General features: G+C 41.2%; 1 protein-coding gene across 2 annotated transcripts in view; it reads left to right on the forward strand.

Annotated features, from left to right (window-relative positions):
- THSD4 (thrombospondin type 1 domain containing 4) overlaps positions 1–26,341 on the forward strand; it is a 702,916-nt gene that overhangs the window by 159,227 nt on the left and 517,348 nt on the right. For both annotated transcript variants that reach the window (XM_059714825.1, XM_019477615.2), the window contains exon 6: positions 5,253–5,355. In XM_059714825.1, the coding sequence (XP_059570808.1) occupies positions 5,253–5,355 (103 nt within the window). The remainder of the gene's footprint in view (positions 1–5,252; positions 5,356–26,341) is intronic.

Below are 26,341 nucleotides of genomic sequence, written 5' to 3' on the forward strand. Positions count from 1 at the left end.
AGTAGTGTAAATCATTGTCTTTTCTATTGACAAGGGGTTATCTGGTTTGGACCATCTCAGGAAACTGATTGATAATCAGGAAACACTTAAGATTAGGGAGTAACCCAAATACTTGGGAGCCAGCTTGAGATTCCTATGGATGGCAGATATCCTGATGGGATATCTCATGGTTTCTTCAGGAACAATAGATAGCTTGCAGTATCAGGATTTTGGATTTTTACTTGTTGTGCACAAGCCTCAGCTTAGCATGACTTTTTCAGATTTTACTATAGTCTTTTAACAGACTTAAAGCAATTATTGGGGTGCTCATAACCTTTTGTGGAGAGGACTCCCACCAGTCGTCTCGGGAAAGATACGACAACACCTGGGATTAGGGCTCCAGCAGGCTGGATGCTGTGATGAACCCTTAACCATTGTTCAAATGTTGCCCGTACCCCCTCAGACTCGGTCTCTTGCCTCAGCATTCCCTAACCCGGCAACCGAGTTTTAGTCAATCAAGTTTAAATAGGCCTCCCATAGTGGGACCGGGGAATGCACGGCCCGAGATGCCTATTAAACTTAGAGCTGTGTGTGTGTGTCTGGGGGGAGAAAAGTCCTTAGCAAATCCAGATTAGAACTGGTCTGATAAATGCTGAGCTGGGTGTGTGTGAACATGGGTTAATTAACATTGGAAGCACAGATTCCCCATCATGCAGCGCTCTCCTGCTTCTCTGGTCCCAGAATTCATTGCAGTCTCTGCTTCAGGCTTTCTGTTTTCCATCTCTCATGTAAATGAATGGTCATCTGGTTCCATCTCGGATGCAGATGAGACCGAGGGCAGTTGTTTCACTCTTATCACCCTTATCTGGAGAGTTTTAGGTGCGTCTCTCACTGCATCTTAATCAGTTTCGTTTAGGTAGAGGAGGGGAGGGAGGGGGGGGGGGAGTCCTTTATGAGTCAGACAGACTGCATCCTGTGCCAGGGTTGCCCAAGAATACAGAGCTGAGGCGTAACAATGGCTAACCTGTTCCTGCTGTAATTTAGTTTACCTTGGGTGAACTAAATTAGATTGGTCCCATTATATTTTGCATGATTTAATTTCTCCTAATGTCTACACAGATTAGGGTTAGGTTGATCTAAATGCAACATTTGCACATACCCTAAAATGTATTAAATATGGCTTAAGTGGTAAATCTGTTGTGAAGAACAAAACATAAGGACAAATGGCTGTAAACTGCAAGATTCAAGTTATTGTTGTTTTGTATGATTCCCTGGTGAAATATACAGGCGCCAATTTTAATTTTAGGATTCACTAAATGACTAGAGATTGTCAAAGCCTATGTAATATTTTGGGGGGAAAATTGAGTAAAGCTGGTCTAGTTGTTTGTGATAAATACTTCATTTGCCAAAAAAGCAGATTAAGGTAAAATAAAATTGTCTGCACATGTAATTGATTTAATCTGCCAAATAATTTGAGGTGAATAAAACAAATGAATAAAATATTGTCTAAATGAACTAGCTTTCTATTTCAAAAACAAAACATTTTGGAATTTTGGGACTAGAGTTGCAAAGGACTGTAGTGGCCAAGAAGCCAAGGTATTTCACAGTAAACATTCTGCATGCCCACATCCTCTGTGTTATATCTTATGAAAAGTAAATCTAACCTTTTAATTTAGAAAAGCAAAAGGATACCTTCCCTCCTCTCCCCCTCCCTCCCTGCACAACTTTTCTTCAAATAATATTATCCATTAATGAAGGAGATGAAGGAGGTTAGTATTTTATGTGGGTAACAATAACCAGCCACGGAAATGTACCATAGCAGACATGTTGATGCAGCTTCAGTGCTTGAGGCAGTGAGCAATTTAAGCAACTCAGGTGCTCATTCCTTTGAAACATGTCAATGTACAATGCCACCCACAGCTGTTAATTGCCACATATTGTCAAACCATCGGTTTATGGCTTACTACCCATGGTAATAGTCTGTAACTAGAGTTGGTCAAACATTTTTCAGTTATGCTTCCTCAAAAATCCAATTGAAGAATGGTTTTGAATAGTTTTATATAGTTTTTTTTGGGAAGAGGGGAGAAGAAAAACTCTAAATGCCTTGATGCTCTCGGGGTGCATCTACGTGAGACACTTATTGCAGTTGCCTAATTAGCTCCTCAGTAAAGCTTCACCATCTACATGAGTGGTACTATTGATGAGTGAACTAATTCACTCCACCATAGGATAGTATTGCCCAACACAAGTACTATTTTATGGCAGAATTATTTACTCTGCCCCAGTGCACATGTAAATGGTGACCGGAGCTGGCTGAGGCCCGAGGGTGCTACAGTGTGGGGCTGCCTGCCGACTAGCATTGTACTGTAGCACCCTTGTACCCCAGCTAGCACCTCCGCAGCATGTTGAACTGGGCAGGAGCATCCCCAGGCTGGCAGGCTGACCCCCTCAGGCCTGCTGTCAGCTGGAGCATCACCACCTCGGCTCAACGTGCTGTGATTCCAGGCGCACATGTAAACGCTGTGCCTGGGAGCAATAAACTCCGGTGCAAACTACCAGAGTTTGTTGTGTCAAATTAATTTTGCATGTAGACTCTGTCTCTCCATATTTACGCTTTTCACAGAAATTTTATTACTTTGATAAAAGGTTTTCTAAAATTTTTTCCCTTTGCCATTAATATAGTTTTTGGCAAACAAGCAAACTCAGTAACTTTTCAACTAAAAAAAAAACCATGAGAAAAAAGAAGTAAAAAGTTTGCGTTAAAGTTTTCAAAGAAATTGTGAAATTAATTTTTCATTTTTCAGCCACCTCTAACATTGACTTATGGAGTTTTACATTTACATTAATTAAAGTAAAAAGGGAAATAATTTTGATGTACATATCCCTTGGGCATCCAATGAAAGAAAAAAACTTCTTCCCTCAAAAAACTTAAAATATAAGGGACAAATGCTCACAGATACAGACATGCCATTTCCATTGACTTTATTGGGAGCTAGAATTTGGCTGTAAGTCAGGCTACCCCCATAGCCAAATATGACTCTAGTCTATGGTAGCTGATGAGGTAACTTTACATTTGTGTAAAGAACAGTAGAGGCACACAGTAAGATCAGGGAGGGAATTCTGCTCTATGAGGAACATGTTTAAAGGAAGAAGATTCTAAAGCATCTTGTTTCAGAAATGTCTTGTTTTACTTGTGTTATAGAGGTATGTTTATTTGGCTACGTGTCAATAAAAATAGGACTATAACAGAGATTAATTAGTCCATCAGACAAAGCAAATTTAGGCAGATCTCTACCAATTTAATTTCATTGTGAAGCATTTATCTACTGGAAATATATTTCAAACTGTTTGGGGCTGTTGGGTTTTTTTTAGCTTACTTCTTTTAGCCCTTGCTATGAAAAGCTAAAAGTTGACAAAAGTAAGTTTTTAAAGTGGAAATGTGGTGTATGTAATATATTTTACACGTAGAAAGTAAGGATTAACTCTTGAACCCTGCCTGAGCCTATAGAGTCAGAGGGAGTGTGAGGATTAGAAAAATGTTTTTGCCAGTTACTGTAGGTCACACAAATGAAACAGTGCCAGAATTTCAGTCAAAAGTTTAATTGCTCTTAGAAGTGGGTTGAGTATCAACATGACCCATTTATGCTTTTCCAAAAGTGCATTATCTCAGTGCAGGTTTGGAACAGTTTTGCTAATTGTGGGCCTGTGTCCAGTTTGAACATATAACAATGTGGGAGAAGGATGGTAATTTTCTGGTAGTTAGCCAACAACTACTTAAATTAACTGAGGTGTCAAAAAAGATTTGAAGAACCAGCATTTCCAGTAGTTTCTGAAAATTATGGTTTAAGCAAAGAATTTGCTTAGTTTTAAAATGTTAGCTAGGGTATCTACTAATGTTGAGATGTTAGTAACAGTACTTGACATTTACATAATGAAGTGCTGTATCACACTACTGCAATGGATAGCAAGATGAAACAGGGGCACAGATAGGTTAAAGTTGAAACTGCTGCTGATTTTTGATGCCTAATCTGAGACTACTTCTTGTTCAATTCTTGAAAGCAGGCCTGACTTGCACAAATTTGGGCCATTGAATTGGTGGATTCTTGAATATTTTCTCTTATCATCCTGCCTTTTTCACTCTTTCTTGTTTGCAGGAGAAAGCCTGACACACTAACAAGGCATCTGGTATGAATCTGATAGATCAGTTAGAGGTAGTGGAGTCCCTGACAATTTCCCACTTGATGGGAAAATTGTAACAGTTTGAAGGTAGCCAGTTCAAGAGCTGAATAAAACCTTTCAAGGGTGGCTTAAAGTTGTGTCTTTCTCTGCTGATAGATTGTAAAAAAAGAAGTGTTGGTTTTTTTTTAAACCACACAAAACTATGAGATTTTTTTAAAATTTCAGGTTAGAGAATAAATATAAATTTATATGCCAACATAAGATTTGTCTTTTTAGCTAATTAATATATATATATTTACCAGCTATAAGGCAGAATAGCTTTATTTGAGCTCGTTGTACTTGTGGTCTTAACATCCAGAGCTGGCAAAAAGTACAACTATATAAACAATTCCTATCAGAACTTTCTAAAAATATCAACCTTTTTGCTCTTTTTTTGTAAAAAAAAATAAAAATAAATAAATAAATAAATAAATTCTTTTTATGAAAAATTTTGACTAGGTCTATTGCTGATTAAAATACAAAATAAAAATTTGGCGAACAAATTGTTGAATTAAAGATCAGCTTTTTCAAGCTCTTCCAGAACTTTGTTTTAATATTTTAAATAATGAAAATTATAATTTCAGTTATGGCAGTGACATGACTGTGCCTGTTTTTTTTTCATATTATGTGAGACATCATCAACATTTTATATTTATTTGCTTTTCTGTGATACTCCTCATCAAGGCTGATTTTGTTGCAACAGTTATGGATCCTACAGACTGAAGAATCTCTGACTCCCATATGTACTTGGGCAGAGCCAGTCTTGTTGAACGACAGTTTTTTACCACTGGTTTGGCTTGTGAAATCCCTAACTGAAGTTCCTTAAGGTACTACTCTGCTGTGGGCAGAACTCTGCTGTGGGAGCAGGTGACAGATGACCCAGCTTCTTATTTATAACTTACTTTGGAAAAAGAGTGTCCCCTGGATAATGATAATGTGGAACTTTTGAATATGCACTTAGGAAAAAACACCGAGAGGTCCAAGATTAAGTAAGGTACGTAAAAAGTAGTGATACTGGAGATTATAGCATAATACCTTGTCCTTTCTTTCAATAGATGTGTCCAGAAAGCACCAGAAATATCAGGGAAGTACAATGTGCATCATACAACAACAAACCATTTATGGGTCGACTTTATGAATGGGAGCCCTTCTCAGAAGGTAAGGGAAGACAGATATGCTTTGTGCGTGTTATATGCACTGTGTTTTGAAAAGGAAAACAGCTTTAACTCAAGAAGTACTGGTAGGCGCCATCTCTCCTTAAGCCTGTACGAACCCTTCTCTCTTAATCCGTTGAAGCCATATGTGACAGTAAAAAGCTTAATACTGGTATTTCCTGGGGTCTAGAGCTATGAAACCACATATGTCCTTGAGTTTCTGTCTTAGCTAGTAAAACCAGAAGCCATTCCAAAAAGCAATGTTTTCATTTCTGACTTTTGGGGGTTGTATCCTCAGCTGGGGTGTATCTTATGTAACACCATGTGAATGGAGCTGAGCTATTTTATGGCAGCTCAGCATCTGACCCTGGGTAATCAGGATTCTCAATAACCACAATTTATTTTTTCTGTTGACTTGTTCAACAGCTGGAATGGTGAAAAAAGGAGGATAGCTGAGTTAGGAATTTGCCTAGCTGGGAGATGAACTGAATGCCCTGAAATATAAAAGAAGCAGCCATACTAGTGGCCTGCTACCCTTTGTGTCCCCAGTAGGAGGATGTCAGAGGGGTGCAGAGGAGTCAAACTCTCTCCTAAGGAGATGTATTTTTGGAACTTTGAGGTCCGATTTATTTATTCATTTTTGTCAGCAGTGCTTGGGCCCACCTCAGGCGTAATCTCTGATTATCACTGTATAAATATTTATGGGCTGTATAGCAATTTTATTCTTTAAGTATTTCTCTGTCACCTGAGAAGAGGCTAGTTTGCTTTATGTCTTATTTCCTTATTAACATTTTACAAAAGCTTGTTTCCCAGAAAACATCAACAGAATAAAGAGAACTTAAGTATAGAGAAGTGTGAACATCTGGGGGTTGTGCGGGCCAGGAGCGGTCCAAGGCTTTCGGGGGCGCGCGGCGGGCTGTGGCCAGCAGCCCTGGCACGTGGGTCGGGGAATTCGGCACGGTGGACTAGAATTAGGCACGGACGCGTAGCGGTTGATTAAAGATTATTTTACTTACACCGTAGATGGTCGCGGTGCAGGCAGGAAAACTTGCTTGCGTTGCAGTTACAGATAGAAAAGAAGAAGAGCGGACAAGAGTTCTAACCGCGAACTCTGGTCCGAGGCCGGCTGAGAGCTCTAGAACCGTGAGCCCGTCGAATCAACCGGATGAAATAACCCGAGAAGAGCTCTGGATACCACGATGAGAGTCCGAAAGGTGACTCTCCACAAAAGCGCGCAGGGAAGGGTACGTCGAGGGATCAGGTGGCGACGGGGAGAGGCTAGAGGTTGATCAGGCCCCTGTATCCTTCTTAAGGCACACGCTGGGTTCGTTAAGCTCCACAGCACGCTTAGAGTTCTTCACGAGATGTGAAGTCCTCCTTCTCTTCCAACTTGGGCAGAAACCGCTCAAGCCTCTTATACGGCTAGCAAGCCAATCGCTAGCCGCCATGTGGGAATAATTTAGAAACAGCCAATAGTGGGACACAAATTTACATACGGGTGGCAGGAACTCCTTTGCACCAGGGTTTTCTCTATGCATCTGAGAATTGCACTGTGCAAAGAAAGCTCCATGTGGCAGGAAATAATTCTGCAGTGCCAAAGCGCACACACAATCATACCCTTTGGGTCATGACAGGGGTCAAGACCCAAATTCTGTTCTTGTCATGTTATGATGTGTAAAATGACAGGAAAAGGCTAAAGGGCTCTGTAAGCCTTCTGATGACCCTTTATAAGACCAGGTATAGAGGTCATACAAGGGATGGGATTGCAGTATGCAGCACTGTTGAGTTTTGTGGACAATGTTGTTGTTGCTTTAATATAATCAGCTATCTCAGTTTACACTGGAAGCCCTTCTAGCCCTTGGAGCAGTTTGGGAATATGAGGACACAAATATGACTTGAAGTATCGTAAGCCTTGGTTCTGTGCTGCACCTCTTGAGAGCACAGCAGATAATCCACTTCCTTCTTCTAAGATTTCTTAGGACCTTCAGGTTGTGCTTAACTTTATAGGACCCTATATTGTGAGTTATTGGGTTGTGGTAGAACAACTATACTATGCAAAAAAGAGTTTGCAAACCCTTGCTCTCATTTTCTAAAGAAACAAGCAAGCACACATAAATAAGACTGCATAAGACCACTGCACAAGCTTCTTTCTTACAAGTCGTATTCGTGACAAATATGTTGCCACGTTGCTCAATGCTTTCTTAGAAGGCTCTTAAGTGCTATGGTGGTAAGTGGGACAGATGATGAAAGGCTAAAGTACTCAATGCCTTTTTTACCTCAGTCTTCACAGGCAAGATCAGCTCCCTGACTACTGCGGCTGCCAGCACAGTTTGGGGAGAAGGTGAGCAAGCCAACAGTGGCAAAAAATCAGTGTAGGGACTGTTTAGTAAAACTGGACATGTACAAGTCCATGGAGCCAGATGTGATACACCTGAAGGTGCTGAGGGAGTTGGCCAATGAGATTGCAGAACTATTATCTTTGAAAACTTGTGGCAGTTGGCAGAGGTCCCACGTGATTGGAAAAGGGCAAATATAGACACTGGACACTGATGTGAGTGGCAGGGTGCTGGTGAATGGGTTTCAGACAAAGCTCATCACAGTGGAGTTGAGCGGCCAGTAGGGTTGTCTACTGAGGAACACTGCCCCCTGGATCTTGTTCATCTGTGCAATAGACCTGCTAGCCCAAAGGCTGAGGCAGGATCCCAGAATACATGTGGTGTAGGTCCCCAGAGAAATATGGGAGGAAGCAAGTGTCCCAGCCTGCATGGATGACTTCGATGTTCTGTATATAGACAAGTGGTCAATTCAAAATGTACTGCAGCACATACAGGTACATGGAGCAGTGGCAGAGGCAAAGCTCAATGTGAGCAAAAGCACATGCCTGGGTGAGCTTGGGGACCTGTCAGCCCTGAAAGGCTTCATCACCTGCAAGGGTGTGATGATTCTTGGGATGGAGGTCAACCCAGAGCTGACTGGACAGAGAGTATGGGAAAAGATTGAGGCCAAAGTCAAACAAAAACTGGGACTGTGGCACATGCATTGCCTGTCAATAGGGAGGCGCATGACATGCATGAGGGTGGTGTTGCTACCAGTACTTCTGTACACTGCACTAGCCTTCCCCCACTCAGAGCAGATTGTCCACACAATCCAGAGGGCTACGTGCATCTTTTGGGGCTCCAGACGGGAGAAAGTGGTGAGGAAAACCTTGTACAAGCAAAACAGACAGGGGGCTGAGGAATGGCAGACATCCTACTATTTCTTTGGGCCAAATACACAAGCCAGATCTGTAAATTGTCAATCAGGGCAGGGTCTTAAACAGCCTGCCTCATGAAGTATTTTTCAGGTCACAGATTACGATATTGAGGGATACATATATAACACCACACATGAACCTAGCCTCCTGGGAACCACTGGTTCTACAGAACCAGTCCACTTAACTATTATTCTGTATGTCAGTGGCACAAGGCAAGGGGAAAAACAAGGACTTTTTCCTAAGATGAAAGGTCCTAGCCTATATAGTCTCTCATTATTTTAAAGCCTGTCCTTGTGCTTCATCACAATTGTTGCCCTTCTCCCTACCCTTTCTAGTTTGACTTAATGGAGGTGGGGGAGACCAGAAGTGCACACTTTATTCAAGTTGTGGATGTATCATTGATCTATACACTGGTATAATGATGTTTTCTGTTTTGTTTTAATCCCCTTAGTAATTTCTGACATATTACCTGCATTTCTGGCTTCTGGTGATGCTTCCAGAGAACTATCTGCAATAATTCTAATATCTTTCTTGAATTGTAACAGCTAAGGTAGAGCCTGTCATTGTGTATGTGCATCTTGGGTTATTCTTTTCCACATGCATCACGTTGCACTATTAGCATTGAACTTTATCTGCCATTTTGTTGTCCATTCATTCAATTTTACCATCTCCTTTAGCAGTCTTTCACAATCACCTTTGTTTTTTCCATCCTAAATAATTTGGTGTCATTCACAAACTTAGCTTCACTATTCATAAATGGTCACTAAAGGAACATGAATACATTAAACAGCACAGGCCTGAGCTGAGACCCTTCGGGGACCCCATGGCTTTCCCCCCTCCATTGTGAGAACTGCCTGTGCTTATAGCTAAATTTGAGTGAACACAAGCTCATCTTAAGCAATACCCCTGTTGGTGAAATGATGTGAATGCCTATAGCAGCTGGGGCCTTAGTCATGGCTTTTACTCTTGGTTAAATGGGAAATCTCTATATTAGGTTAATTTAAGTTCAGTCCAGCGTTGTATAGTTGCACTAATGGAAGGTCCAGAAAACTTTATCCCTCTCACTCACTGTTTACTGATTACTCACTGTTTACTGATTACTGTGCAGGCTTAGTAATCTTCCATTCTGGGACCCTGGCTTTGACCAACATGTCCTCTCATGCAATATGGCCCCAAAGCGTCATGATGGACAAGTTTAGGGGGGGTCAGACCCATTCCCTTTCAGGATACACTCAGCAGTATATGGTAAGCTGTGGGTGTGTTGCTACTTCCAGGAGAGCTACTTTTGCCCATCTCCAACTCCTTGCTCCCTATATAGCAGATCTGACTCATCCTACTCTCAGCCAAAAGGGATAGCTCAAGAGACTAAAAACAGTCACCACCATTTTTCTTTTCTTTCTTTGTACTGCATAGTTTACCCCTACTGTTTATGTTGGAGCTATGAGGGAAGCTGCATTACGATTTACAGCCCAGTTGTGATAGTCAAGTTAAATATAATTATTATTATTTTTGAAAAATACAGTTTTTTAAATGTTTCCCTTGCTCAATTTGGTGCAGCTGCAATTCTAAAACTTATTTTATCCACTACTGCTCCAACACAAACTTTTGTCTTTATTAAAAAAGTCATATTAAAAGGACTATAAACCCTATGAATTTAGACTCTTTAATGAAAAATACTAGTTTATGTTGGAAAGGTAATGACTCAGAATGAATTTAAAACCAGGATTTGGGAGGAAAGTCCAGTTGTGACAGAGGAAAAATATCTGAATGAAAGAGTAAGATTATTAAAAGGTGCAAGCAAGCCTAAAGCTACAGAAACAACAAATATTTTAATTATTCCGATGCTCTAATTGTAATGAGATCTTTCTGTTGTGGTTTTGCTTTTGGAATAGAAGTTCCTTCATCTGAAATGTTCTTAAATGTCCTTAAATATTTGATGATTATATAAAAAGGATATGAATGATGTATTTTGAAAAAGGTAATTCCTTAAAAATCTGGCTGCAACAATATCTGTAAATGAAGATGTGTAATTTTATTTTGGATGGATGCACTGGGGAACAGTTGAAAAATTCAAGTTTAAAGACAGAATGCCATGCTTCCTAAATTAATCAATAAATCTGTTTTGGATTCTATTTCTATGGCAGCGCACGTGGGTAGTTTCTCACATTCCAAATACATTTTGAAATGCAGTGTTTGAAAATTCATTGCCAAGTATAGACCTTGAATACTCTTTGAGTTCCCTTAGCTAGAACAGGTAGAAAGCACATGGGGTGTAGAGAGGTTGATGTCTCTCTGAAACGGCAAATGTTCAGCAGGTGTCCCAGAGAGGTGTTTGACCCTGTTGGAAGCTGTTTGAATGTTTTAATTGGGATGGGAGATGATATTGCACTTTGCACGCTGTCACTTCTTCTTGATCATGCTAAAATGAGTCCAAGGAGAAAAAGAAGGATTTCTGCCCCATTCCCCTCCCCTTCCCTCTTCTCCTCTCAGAAAGGCATAACCAAGTGAAGTCCTACAGAAGTTTTCCTGGGCCCCGTGCTGTTCAGTGTGTTTATTAATGCTTCGGATGCTGGCATAGAAAGCTTCTGGAGCAATTTTTTAGAAAACAAGACATCGGGAAGATTGCAAACACATTAGAGAATGGGTGCATCATTCAGAAGGATCTTGATAAATTGGAAAGCTAGCCTGGAGCCAATAAGATGAAGTTCAGTGCTGACAAATGCAAGATGCTACACCTCAGGAATACAAAATGTTGCACCTGAGGTTTTGGGATGCATAAATATAAGCATTAAGTGCAAGACACAGGAAGTGATCGTGCCACTCTACCTATTCACATTGGTAAGGCCTCATCTGAAGTACTGTATGCAGTTTTGGGCTTCACATTTTAAAAAGGACTCAGAGAAGCTAAAGAGAGTTCAGAGGCAGAGCACAAAAATGATAAAGGGTGTGGAAAGCAAGTTGTATGAAGAGAAATTGAAAGAAATGAACATGTTGAGCTTGTGGATAAGGTGCTGGAGAGTGGACACGATGGCAGTCTTCAAATACCTGAAGGGCTGCCATAAAGAAGAGGAAAAACACCTTTTATCTCTTGCTGCAGAGAGTGGGACATGGACATGGACCAATGGCTTGAAATTATAGCTAAGTAGGTTAGATTGGATATCAGGAAAAACTCCTTCACTTTTAGAACAGTGAGGCACTGGAATAGGCTGCCTAGGGAAGCTGTGAAATCTCCATCATTGGAGGTATTCAAGAAGAATTTAGACAGGCATTGGTCAGGGATGGTCTAAGCATAACTGTGCTTATGTTCTACTATGGGTATTTCACATGCTTCTGGGCTTTGTTGGTTGTTGCATGGGGCCAGGAGGGATTTTTTTCCTTCTGCTGTTGCTATATTTTCCTCAGAAATATTGGATGTTGGCTGCAGCCAAGGCTGAAGAATTTTACTGGGGTGTGCCAGTCCTCCTGCTATGACTTTAACTTGGAGGTTCTTGGCTAGAAAGTCTTGCCACTCTGCCCACAGTCAGACTGATCTCCATATTTGGTGTTAGGAAGGAATTTTACCCTGTGGTCAGCTTGGTGTAGACTCTGTGGGTTTTTTCCTTCCTTTGTCAAGTGGGGGGTGTGGGGAGGAGGAGGGGCTCTCTTCCTGGGATCTCTTGAACATATATTAACAACCTTGCAGGAACACAATGTTGGCCATCAATGTCCCCCTGCTTAACCTGTGGCAAGTTAGAGTGCTGTGCCTTGTGTTTTATTTGGGTTGACTGTGTAATTGTGCTAAGAGTGCATTCATATTAGATCATGGATTTGTATAGGTTGGTTTGAGTAGGGATGATCCTACCTCAAAAAGCGGATAGGACCGGCTAGAGGACCTCTTGGACTCCCTGTCAGCCCTACTTCTGTTTGATTCTATGAATTGAACTGAGCTCATGTTATATTTGAAATGCATAGAAATGTCTTACTTTATTTGCAGTACACAAACAGTTTAGTAGTTACACACCTGCCAAGTTGGGGGCTGGGGTGGTATGGGTGCTAAGGCACACCCACAGTTGATGGCCAGGAGGTTACAAGTTCAAGGCCATAGAAGCATTCATGGCATGGCCCTGTCAGATTCCAACAAATCTGCAAATTCTGCTAAATACCTTGTCACAAGAACATAAAAAAGGAAGGCAAGGACATCTGCCAAGCAACAGAGGTTAGAAGGTGTGATCCTCTCTGGATCACTTTCCTTTAGGCTAGTTCTGTTTGACCTGTAATGCCCTCAAACCCATTTGTTGTCAGAAAAAATGTCCAGTTTTTCCTTATCAAAGCCTAAAAAGAGAGGTAGCAAAGCATTCCCACAAGGAGAAGCTCTTGAATACAAGGCTTTTTGGGACAAAAGTGTTTCTTTGTGAAATAAATGAAAACTTTTATGAAAAACTATTGTGCTCTTTTGATGTTTTTTCAATTTTTTTGATAAAAAAATAAAGTTTTTGTGGAAAATCTTTCAATAGATAGTTTGTTTATTCTTTTTGTGAAAAATCACTGGCACTTTTCCAGAAAAAATGCACTTGTCTGCAATTTCAGATTAATTAATGAATTAATTCTAGATGATTGTCTGTCACTGCAGCAAGCAGAACTTTTGCTGTCTCCACTGCATGTGTTATTACTTGGTATGTCTACACTGCAGTATGAAGTGTGATTGTTGCATTGGTATGCTAGCATGGGCCGGCTTTAATCTAATTATCATGTGTAACAATGGGAGTGAAGATGTAGCCAAAAGATCATCATATGGTGGTAGCTGTACAAAATGATTTAGTTCTACTTAGTTAGAGTCAAGATTTCTTTGGCATATCATGCAGTGTTAAGCCAGACAAGTTACTAGGAACAGAGCCATACTCGGATTGTGAAAGGAGCTTGAATTGTTTGCAGCTGGCAGATGGTCCTTGGGACTTTAAATACTTTATGTACTATACAGAGGACCTTGTGCTCTCTAAAGTGAACTGCTAGAACTTATCTTGTTGAGCCTCCTTACCCACAACCTTTGAGTGCCCACAACCTGCTAGCCTCCTTGTTGAGTGTTGAGCCTCCTTACACTCTTTAACTAGTTAATTGCATCTTGAAGTATAACCTGGCCAGACATGTAAGCAATTAATCATGTGACAAGAAGTGAAACCAGCTACAAAATGATTACATGGGGCAGGGAAGGAGGGGAGGGGGGAAGAGCACTATGGGATGTGGGAGGTGAGAGATCTTTATGTAACTGTTCAGATGTTACATGTGGTACAAAATGTAGCACTGCAGCAAAGTTCCTGTTTCATTTGGGAATATTTTTATAGCGCTAGTACCATTTTTGTTGTGCTACAGACAAGGTACCCATCCAAATACCTGCTTTTTGAAGTGTTACAAGGGTACATATAATGCTACAAATGTAACATCTCTGCATGACCTTTGTTTGTTTGCTTGTTTTAAACTATGTTAACTTCTAGCTGTAGAAGTTTTCTGTTCAATTGTACAGTATTAGGGCTTTAAACAAAATAAAATCTGTTACCTCTGAGATGTTTAGCAAATATTGCAACTTTAGCATTTCATAAGTGCTTCTTGTTCAGAATTATTTAACAAGATTTCATTTTTTGCTACTTATGTATTAATGTTTGTTGCTGGATTTGTAATGAGATCTCACTGTTTCTGAATCACAGAGACAGTTCAATCAAGGTAATTGATCTAAGTGATCATTGAATTTAGTTATGGCCTAATTAAAGAAATCAATGATGAATTGCTATGGAAACAACAGTATACAACTAACAATGACAGTGAATGAGTTCTTGATTAACAGGAGAGTCAGGGATTTTTTGGGGTGATATATTTTACTGGACTGACTTGATTAATTCAATTACAACAACTCTAAAGGGAATGGAGAATAAACTGAACTTTTAAAAGTCTCTTGTTAGTTCACAAGAGGTGTGAATCACATTAACATAACTTTAATATAACTTCCATTGATATATATTAACATTCTTTCATTAACATGTAATTTGCTACTCTCCTCTCTCAGACCAGGTACAGATGTTACAGGCAAACCAGTATAAATGATTGCAAACCAGTCTACACCCATAACGAAATAGTGACCCCCAGCCCTACCTCCTGCCTGTGGCTGTCAGCCTGGCTGGGCACTGGGGGGGGGTGCAGAGGCCCCTGCCATGTGCCCCTCCCCCAGCTGTGCTGACTCAGGTCTGGAGGGGCTGGCACTGGGGTCTCCATTCCCCACCCCTCCCCCCAGCTGCCTGGCCCAACTGACAGCTGGAAGCAGGGGGACCTGTGCCCAAGTGTGTTGGCTTGGGTCATTTCCAGCTGGGGCTGGTGGTGGGGCAAGGGCGAGGGGTTGCACTGGCCAATCAGGGGTGGCCAGCTGATCAGCTGGGCTCAGCATTCACCAGCAGCTTGCTGGGAGGCATGCAGGCATGCCTACAACCTGCTATCCTCAGCCAGTGCAGGCAGCCTGCTTCTCCCTCTCCGCCCCCCAGCTAAAGGGCAAACATCTGTTCTGTTCATTCCCAAACTGATGTAGGGTGTTTAGAGTAAAGTGCAAAACTTAATCTGCTTCCACCCCGACTATTTGAATGCCTGTACTTAGCCTCAGACAAGATTAAACAAAAAGTCAGTTGGGAATGGCTGGCTAGAGCCCTGTCTATGCTTACCTGTTTCTGTTGGCAGATGTTCTTATGGCAGATAGCTGAAACACTGCCAAGCAACCAGAATGCCTTTACTATGTTTCTGGCAGATCTGTGTGGCTCTGCTGCAGCAGCAGTTTCATCAGAGTGTGAAGGGCTCTGCAGAAAGGCACGTGCAGCTGAGGGGCCTGCTAAGGTAGGTGTGGGAATGTCTACATATGTCTTTAGCTGGCTGGCAGAGAAGCATTGCTCATCTTGGCAGAAATGGTATAACTACTGACAAAAGGAGGGTTTTGTGGTAACAGAAGAGCTTTAGGTGAATGGACCCAAAATCCTGCCAGCAAAATTTTGTAGTATAAATGAGGCTCAAGAAACCATTCACTAAGTTCACATAGGAAGGAGACTGTGGAGACACTTGGAGATTCACCGTTAAATAGAACAAGAGAGATGAGATAATGCTTGCTTCTTCGTGACTCAAAGAAAATTCTGTTCTCCTGACACTTGCTGAGCATTGGTATGCAGAGGGAGAGTATCTGGGCCTGAGAGGAAGCCATTGCTGCTTTGCCACACAAAGAGGAATGTAACTCTTGAGGGCCTGTTAACTTGATGTAGTAGTATATCTTTAGATCTGACCAGTTAGCAAAATGAATCTGTCCAAGACTAGTGAATATTCATGTGTGGCAGTGTAGAGAGTCTGCTAAATGTGCTTGTCTTGTCACACTCTAACTTTGCAGCAACTCCCTCTGCCAGCTCTGTTTTAGCAGTGTGTGCCAATCTGTCTTGTATAGTAGCTTCCATATAAGTAGAACCTTGTGTATATCACTTATCTTCTGGGATCGCTTGCTTGTCTGTGTTTATTCTGGGAAGTTTGTTGTGTAGTCATGGGTAGATTATGTTTGCATTTAGTACTTGTGTAACATTTTTCAAAACACCCAAGTCATATATCAAAGGGGTGGTGGTTCTGACCTACTTAAATTACTTTTGAAAATGTTATCTCTACACTGTTTTATTTGGTGCCTGAAGCAGAATCTGTTAAAACCAGTGGCACATCCCCCTTGACATTCAATGGTAGAGAATCTGGGTATCCAGAGAAGGTTAATCATTATCTGAAGGATATTTAGTTACTCACTAAAAGTAATTTGTGCTTCCAAAATTGTTTGTGTGAGTTTCCAGGCCCCATAATTTTTCTTATTCTAAGTGAAGCAGGGATTCCTGGTATACATTAACTTCTAGAATTCCCCATAGCTTCCTCATTTTTTTTATTAGGAGGGCATAATAATTCCTTTGGGTGGTCTATTTACTATCCCAGGAAACACTGCATTAGCATTTAAATATGTATATTTAGATTTAAAGTGGAGGTGAACCAAAGTTAGAACCTTTCATACAAACATCCTTGAAGTATGGTAGCTGAGATAAAATGGAACTTAGATACCATCCATCCCTTGGTAAAAAATGGAAACATGCCCTCCCAGTCCATCTCTACTCTACTATCAAAGAAAATTTTCTCTTTCATGTATTGTTTATAAAGCTCTGCACTGGGCCTACACAACAAGCTCATGTAACAAATTCATGGCACCTATAAACATTGTTTTTGTTCCACTTCTTCAAAAACAAAATTCAATATGCTTATATTGTTGCCTAATGTAGCAGAAATCCAGAGCATGATGTACTTGCCACACTGCCCCACCTATCTCTTGAAGTGCCAATGTTTACGTAGGCACCTCTGAGAACAGTCCAATGGTTTAAACTGTGATTCTCAATGAGGGGACTGTGGCACTCTGGGGTATCGAAAGATCCTTTCAAGGTTGCTGCAGAAGATTAGTACTTTTAGGTGTGTAAACACCTACACATAGATTCATAGATTGTGTTAGGGGCTAGAAGGGATCTTGTAGATCATTGGGTCCAGTCCCCCTGCACATGGCAGGAAAAGACAAATGGGGTCAAGTGACCTCAGCGAGGTGACTGTCCAGTCTCCTTTTGAAGATTTCCAGGGTAGGTGACTGCACTACCACTGGAGGGAGTTTATTCCACAGTCTGGACACCCTGACTGTGAAGGAGTTTTTCCTGGAATTGAGCCTGAAGTGGCCTTCCAGGAGTTTGTATCTATTGCTCCTGGTCTTCCCCAGGGGTGCGCTGGTGAACAGCTGTTCACCGAGTTCTTCATGTACTCCCCTGATGTAGCTTTAAGCCGCTACCAAGTCCCCTCTCAGCCTTCTCTTCTGTAGGCTAAAGAGACCCAAGTCCCTTAGCCTTTCCTTGTATGGCTTGTCTTACAGGTCCCTGATCATACGGGTGGGTCTTCTCTGGACCCTCTCAAGTTTTTCCACATCTTTGTTGAAGTGCAGTGCCCAGAACTGGATACAGTACTCCACCTACGGTCTCACCAGTGTAGAGTACAGTGGGAGTATCACTTCCTTAGTTTTGCATGAAATGCAAAGGTTACTGCATGCCAGCATGTTGTTTGCCCTGCTGGCCACAGCATCGCACTGCCAGTTCATGTTCATGCAATGGCCAATCACTACTCCTCGTTCCCTTTTTGCTGTGGTGCAAGTCAAATGGTCACCACCAAGTCTGTAGGTATGTTGGGGATTGTTTGCCCCCAGATGGAGCACCTTACACTTCTGAGTGTTGAACTTCATCTGGTTCCAGTCCACCCAGCTCTCCAGCCTGTCCAGGTCCACCTGTATCTGCAGCCTATCTTCTGGCATGGCCACGCTCCCCCATAACTTGGTGTTGTCCACAAACTTGGCCAGCGAGCCTTTCACCTCCACATCCAAATCACTGATAAAAATGTTGAAAAGCACTGGTCCAAGCACGGACCCCTGAAGAACACCACTGGCCACTTTGCACCAGGACAACACAGATCCGTTCATGAGAACTCTCTGGCTCCTACCATGCAGCCAGTTTTCCACCCACTGAACTATTGAGCAGTTAAGCCCACAATCATGAACAGTGCGTGCCCCCAGCACTGTCGGCGGTGGGGGGGAGGGGGGGTGGCGAGTGCCGATCATCGGTTGGTGACCTCCTTCAGGCACTGCTGGCAGCTTCAGTGGTGCCTCTTTTGCAGGGGGTGCATGTGCGCCTGTGTGCACCCCCTATGCATTGCCCCTGCCCACAATCTTCCAATTTTTCCACAAGGCTATCGTGGGGTATTAGATCAAAAGCCTTTTGGAAATCTAGCTATATAATGTCGACCTTCTCTCCTGTGTCCAGGTAGCAAGAGACCTGTTCATAGAAGAGATGAAACTGGTAAGACAAAAATTACCCACGATGAAGGCATGCTGGCTGTCATTCAGACTCTTACCCTCAATGAGCATATTGCACATGGATTCTTTAATGAGTTTTTCCAGCTTTTTCCCTGGGATGGGAGGTTAGGCTGATTGGCCTATAGTTGTCCGGGTCCTCCCTCTTCCCCTTCTTGAAGATGGGCACAATGTTGGCCCATCTTTCAATCTTCAGGGATCTCCCCTGTGTGCCACTATTTCTGAAAGAGTTTTGCCAGGGGTTCCACAGTGACCTCAGCCAGCTCCATCAGCACTCTTGGGTGAAGTCCATCTGGTCCTGCTGATTTATAAATGTCTAGCTTTTCTTGTTGATTTTGTACCATCTCAGCATCCACAGTGGCAAGGCTATCATTCCCACCATTCCCCCTGTGATACCTTGCTTGTCATTCCCCTTGAGGACTGTCCCTAGCTTCCACTGTGTGTATGCCTCTTCTTTTTCAAGAGGACTGCAATGTCCCTATTGAGCCAGGGGGGCTTGCCAGCCCTTCTGCTACCTTTCGTCTTCATGGGAATGGTTTTCTTTTGTGCTTCGAGGATTGTGTCTTTGAGGAACAACCACTCTTCACTTTCACTTTTCACTGACTACCTGTCTTGTATGCTTCTTTACTTTTGTAGGCTTCTTTACTTTTCATTCCATCCAGGAAGAGCACACACCAACTGCTGAAACTTCCTTAGCCCGACGAAGGGTTTTTGGACCCAAAAGCTTGCTTAATAACTATTCTCCAACTATTTGGGTTGGTCTAATAAAAGATATCAGATTCACCCAAGGACCCTTGTCAACCACTCTTCATGCACTCCATTTGCCTTCTATCCCTGGTCCTGCATTGCTTCCCCTACTAATGCCCTGAGCCTGTGAAAGTCAGCATTTTTGAAGTTCAGGACTTCAATCCTGCTAGTTGATTTGTCAACCTTGTGGCAGACAGTGAACGTGATGAGCTCATGATCACAGTCGCCCAGGCTACCCTCAATGTTCAAGTCACACACTAGATCATCTTCTTTTGCCAAGACCAAGTCTAGGAGACCAGTACCTCTGGTTGGCCCTTGCACTTCCTGGGTTAGAAAGATCTCCTTGATTACAGCTAAAAAGCTACATGACCAATCTGACCTAGCTGAGTGTTCCTCCCAATCTATGTTCGGGTAATTGAAGATGCCCATGACAACCAACTCTTTTGCATGCGTGGCCACTGTCAGTTCTTGAGAGAACTCCAGATCAATCTCCTCGTCTTGGTTTGGTGGCCTGTAGTAAATGCCCACAGTTAGGTCTCTCTCACCTCGCTCCCCCCACACCCCATCTGAAGCTTGACCCAGAGGATTTCAAGCTGCTTATCTTTGGAACCAATGTCAGCCTCCAGAAAGGTGTACTGCTCCCTCACATAGAGAGCTACCCCTCCGCCTTTTCTCCCTGCTCTTTCCCTTCTGTGCAGGGTATAGCCCTCTACGACTACACTCCAATCATGAGAGGAGTATCACTAGGTCTCCGTGGTCCCTATCAGGTCATATTGCCCACTAGAGAGCAGGAGGGCTAGGCTAGCTCCTCCTGCTTGTTCCCCATGCTCCTGGCATTGGTGTACAGGCAGCTGAGGCCCGCAACTGATACCCTCAATTTCCTGAGATGCTGTGGGAGAACCATTCCATTAGCATTTTCAAAAACAGTCATTTTAGTGTCCTCCACATGGGAGCTTTCCTGTGCGCCAGTCCTCAGGAATGTTCCACTTGGAGTTTTCCCATCCCCCAGCAAAGTCAGCTTAAAGCCTGTCTAGTAGATCAGCTATCCTGGCTGAGAACAGGGACTTATCTCTCCGCATGAGGTGGATGCCATCTCATCCCAGAAGTCCCCTTGCCCTGAAGTGCATGCTGTGGTTGAAGAAATCAAAGCCCTCGTGGTAGCACCACTGTCAGAGGCATCTGTTTACTTCTTCCAGCCTTCCCTTTTGGGTGTGTAGCCTGCAACAGGGAGCACACAAGGAAAAACTACTTGAGCCCCCAGGGCCTTGAGCCCAGCCCCCAGAGCCCTATGGTCACTCATGACCCAGCCCAGATTTCTCTTGGCCATGTCGTTCGATTGATGACTATGAAGATAAACCCAGAGACACCTAAATATGATTAACAAAGTAAACCCAGAAGTTTCAAATAGAAATCCATAATGTCAAAAACATTTTGACCTCTTGTAGTCCTTCTGAGTAAGAAGAATTGCTCTATTATTTTTCTGTAGTCATAAAATGAGTGAAAGCTACAAACTGGTATTTTCCAAGAGGTGCCACGTGTCTAAAAATGTTGAGAACCACTGAGCTACAGAAATAACAATGCAGTGTAGAAGCAAAATAAACCCCAGTTAAACAGCTGAAAGAATGCCAAGGGTGAAATTAAGATTCAAAAGCAAAACATTATTTTTAAGGAAGAAGTTTTTGCTTTATACTGTTACATCACATTATTACAGGGGTCCACATGCTAAAAACCTATGCATGCCTACCTAGCATTGCAATACCAAAGGCAATGTTAATAGTCAAGAAAAGGATGTAGTGTTCTACTGACCTAAAATAGCTATTTGGATCTTTGTTTCTAAAAATTGTATTATGTTGTAAATCATCACAGCTCCAATTTACACCAGATGAGGGCCTGGTGCCTTGTGTTTTGACTTGGTATCTGTCCACAAGGTTTTTTTCTTTAAGGATTTCTTTTGACACTGACTTTTTCAGCTCCTATGGGCTTGCATCTCTTCATTTCCAACAAACCAATTCAAAAACTTAAAGTGAACTAAAAATAACGACTCATGTTAATAAACCAGATGGAACCATGCTTGTTTTATGATTTTGCTGCAGATTAGCCAGGTCAATTTACTTCAAAGCTTTGTGTGTGAATCTTATGATACTCATAGTCTTGATTTTACATTTCTAATGAAAAAACAAGAACATGGTGATCCATTTATGGTTTAGGGCCTAATTGTGAACACTTTATATATATATAAACAAAATTCATTAAAATGTATTTATTTTTTTGTTTAACTTCCTCTATGAAGTTTGTTTGATCTGTATTACACACAATTGGCATGCTGACTTTCTTTTGTAATTTTAATTTAAAAAACAGTATTTTGAAAATCTTCTGATGTAAAGTGATGACATTAATCTTGATCTTGAATGGAGCTCCTTGTCAATTAGAGAACTGCCGCCAGAAGAAGGGTACACTACCCATATATTGCTAGTGCATAAGTGACACATGCAGCATCAGTTACCTATGGTGTACAGTATTGTCAGAAGAAACGTATATATTTGTTGCCTACCAAATTTTCAGCTGTAAGGCTCCCAATTTCCACTTTGCAGGGCCTGGTTTTTTCTCCAAAATCAGATATTTGGATGAACAGGTCCAGTTACCAATTTTTTTAAGCACAATTTTGCAGTCACTGCTCGTGACTATTTTTTTTTTTGAGACTGGTTTAAGGCTAGATGAAAATTTGGCCTGTGCAGTTCTATCATGTGCTAAATTAGTAAATATTCTGTGCTTCCCCTGAATATTTTATTGCTTGTTTAAATTGGCTTGGTATATTAATTTTTCTCACTGAATGTTTGAACTGTGAGTGATTTATGTAAATACACAAATTATTTTATATATATGTGTATATATATATGTACATGCTATTGCAAACACTCATTTGGCATCCATTATCATGTGTCATTATTCTTGTATACAAAATCCTAAACATAGTAAAAAAATATATGATAAGATTAAATTTATATGCAAAGTATTGTATATTCTGAGATAAGTAGTGTCTATTTGTCGTCTTCTGGAGAATGAGAAAAAAAGTGGACATTAAGCTTCAGATGTTTAGGGAATTGGCTGTAGTGCGTTTTTGTCCGTAAGAAATGTATAGTAAGGTAGACCATGATGTATGTTTCCTGCATGCCTGTGATTTCTTGGCTTGGAGACTGCAGACCCTCTAAGGCAAAAGTAATATAGTCCCAGGTTATGAATTCTTGTCTTTCCTGCTCAGTGACTGCCAGTAATATTTGTGATGCAGGATGTGATATGTATATTAGTGTTCAGTTCTTGCTGCAAAACTTTAATAACATCTTATATATTAACTTTTTTCAAACCAAAATTTTTTTAAAAAGTAGTTTTCATTTATATTTTTCTTAGTAAATTATTTTTAGTTAATAGACATACGGATGTTTTGGGTATATAAACAGTATTTCAAAAAATAATCCAGCTGTGCTGCAGTTCATCCAGCTGCAAGGTATTATATCCAATGAGCCAGCTGCTTTAAGTCTCTCTTTCTCATGGCAAAAGATCATTATTTTCCCCTGTTTTTCGCCTCCACTTGTTAGAAGTCTTTTTGATTGCTTTTATTTCATTTTTTGATTAGTTGTTAAAGCATGTACTTTAATTGTACTGACTTCTATAAGTTATATTCTTGTTCTTCATACATTTTACAAACTACTGTACTCAATCAGAATTAGCAAAAGGATAACACACAGAAGTTTTGTGGGTGAAGGTTGAATTTGAATGCATTTCTAATGGTAGATACTGCACTTTCTATAACTTATACAAAACAAATATATAGGTAACCACAGTGTTTGAGATTTATGGAAATCAAATGAATGATTCTTGTCAAAGCTTTCTTTTTGCCATTAAAGTATACTTATAGGCAGCAAAAGTTCTGAATCTTAAACTTATCATTTCTCCCCAAAACCAGTTGACTATGCAGAAGAATGCAAACCAACTATCAAACTCTGTCCTGATCAAATGAAGCTTTCTAAACAACTATGCTAATATATGCATTCCATATTCTTCATTGTCACATGCCATATTCTTGCCATAACTTCAAACATAATTTTGGAAAGGGTAATAATAAATCCTAAATTGAAGTTGAAAAGAAATAATTCAATACCGATAAGGAGAAAAATTAGTAAAAGTAGTATTTATTATAGAAATTAATTTGGCTTCAGATTGTTAGTTATTGCTTAAACCTATGCACTAAATATAATGTAAAATGCTTAACTTCCATTTTCCTAATGTACATGAAGTTTGTATGTTTTTACACTGAATCATTTCTGGGTAAAGTAGCTCTGAAAACAAGTGAAATTTACATAGCATATGGGCAGAAAAATTGAAAGGTAAAATGACCTATATCAAAAGACTTTCTTAAACATATTTAAGATTCTAAAAAGGGGGTTTCTCAACTCCCAATTAATTTAAGTGGAATAGAGGCTTCTAGCACTAGCTTTTTTAGCCTTTGAAAATTCTAGGATATGAGGAAACTAAATCTTTAAGGTAATTAAATATCAGTATTTTCCAAATTGATGTACATGTTTATAGCAAAATATTTTTTTCTTAAAAGAAACCTTAATAAATGCTGCTGACATACAAAAACAAAACCCATTCAAATACAATAGAACATGAACTGCATTACCTCTTCTTTTTGATTTATTCAGTCTTGATTTATGAATGGTCATAAGGGAGAGCAGATGGGAGTTTGCAAATCTTTAAAATAGTGGCTGTGTTAAAATATCCGAGGTAGTTCTTAAACTTAATCTTTAATCAATACACCTGCTTCCTGCCCATCTGTTGTGTTGTTTGACCTGGAAATTGTAAATATCCTGTGTATTACTCAAATATGTAACTATAATAATTTTTTTCTGTAGGAGGCTTTAATAATAAAACTTAGATGCTTACACATGCATTGTTCAACATGGCAGTACATCCTTCATAGTATTCTTTCTACATCTTTCTGTTAATATACACTATTGCATCTTTTAATTTAATCTTTTAATGTTGAGCCTATGTGTATGTAGTGCTCTTTGGACTAATCCAAAGAGATTCCAGTTTTTGACTAAGGATTCTAGTTGCTACCACACTTCATATAATAATGTACAGGGGTTTATTCAGTCTTGCTTATTCAAACTGAAGTCGTAATCCATTATATAAAATCATAATGCTTCTTTCTTCTTCCTGCCACTTCTGCTTGCCTTTTTCTTACTATTTTCAGAGGATAACCTACTGAAGAGGTAAACTGGCAAAGAAGAACTTTATGTAGTGGAAAGTTTCCCCCCACAGCCACTTAATTAATAAGAATGCACTGATCCTCACTTACAGTTGCTACAAATTGGAGCCAGATAGTATGGTAAAAAAGGCTATTATAATGGAATAGAATATGAATGAAGAGGTATGATTTTCAAAACTGCTTAAGTAGGTTAGTGAAAATCCCATTAATTTTCAGTCCAAGGCAAGATTAAATAAGAATGTTAAGCTTAACAATTCCTTGTAAGGTGGTGTTTAATTACAGGAAATTAGAGACATTTACCTGACTTGTAAAAAATATTAATTTGTTTTGGGACTGTACTATTTCCAGTCATAGGTGATAGGTAGGAGGGCATGGGGGGCACATGCCTCCCCTGAGATTGGCTGCCGCCAGCTTCTGTGGGTGGTTGCTGCTTGCCACCGGCCCCCAACTGATATCGCTACTGGCATCTGTGGTTGGTCCCCGCTTGCTGCTTACCATCTCCCCCCTGTTCAGGGAGAACAGGGGGAAAGCCTGAGGGGTGGGGGGGCAGATCTGAGGGAGCCCCGGGAGCAGGTGACAGGCAGGAAGCCTGGAATGGGTGCTGGAGGTTGATTCTTACCTTTCAGTCCTTCAGGGTTCTTCTGGCCCGAAGTGTGACTGTTCCAAACTCCTGCTAGCATTAATGCTAATCAACATTTGTACAGCTCACAGTATAAGGTGTAACAAGGCCCTATGATCAGGCCTCAAGTAACTTGACAAAATCACTTGTTGAGGGAATTGTGGCAGAATTAGGAATTGTATCATCATCACAAGATCATCCTTGTTTCTTTCTTCTGCTTTTCTAAACATTCCCTTACTTATTCTAATTGGAGTAATTTCCTTTTCAACTCCTATATTTGGATGAAGTTAATCAAAAAGAGGGGCTAAAACAAAATGGATAGTAAGCTACCTTGTATCTGCAGCAGAAGAAAGAGAGTCTGGTGATCTAACTGTATCTGGCATTGGCTTTTACAATAGAATTTTCAGCCAAAGTATTACTCAAGAAAGAGCATTAGTGTACTAAAAAAAAAAAAGCATTGTTTTGTTACAAGAACAGTCTATACTACTCATGTCAGGGATACTGAGAGAAAATTGGTAATTGAAAAGTCTCAAGATGAAATCCTGGTGTGTAAGAGTTCCTCCTAATCATATGTACATCTTTTCGGTTGCAGCTTGGTACTTACATTTTTTTTGTTTGTGTGACGGCGGCGTGCCGCTGTCATGGGCACAGACAGGGGACAGAGAAGATTGGGGGGCAGCAACAACCCCTAAAAAAAACCCCGGGCTGGGCTACTTACCCTCAGGAGGGACGGCAGCGTCGGAGCCGGGACCGCGGCAGCAGCCGCAGCCGCCATTACAGCCGCGCAAGCCGGCATTATGCTGGCTGTTTAAACAGCTGTTCCCGGTAAGGGGAACAGCTGAGCCAATCGCGGCAGCCGCAGTGGCCACCACGGGGAAGTTTAAAAACCCCAGCAAACCCCGCGGCAGGGGGGAGCCAGGGAAGGAGAGAGGAGATGGGCAGCACGTTGATGGTGCGGTGGCTCCCCTGGAGCGAAAGCCTCAGACAGGCAGCTCTGCATCAGCTCAGCAGCTGAAGCAAGAACCGGAAACCCCGGCAGGGGCAGAAGGAGTGGTCCCCAGGGATTGCCGGGGCCAAGGCGTTGATCCGGGAAGCCTCCCCATCCTGGAGGAATATTATTTCTAAGATCCGGGGAGGAAAAGGGAGACAACCTGAGCTAGCAGTGGGGTCAGCAGGATTCTAAGGCAGG

This window comes from Alligator mississippiensis, chromosome 11 (assembly GCF_030867095.1).
Source record: "Alligator mississippiensis isolate rAllMis1 chromosome 11, rAllMis1, whole genome shotgun sequence".
NCBI lineage: Eukaryota > Metazoa > Chordata > Crocodylia > Alligatoridae > Alligator > Alligator mississippiensis.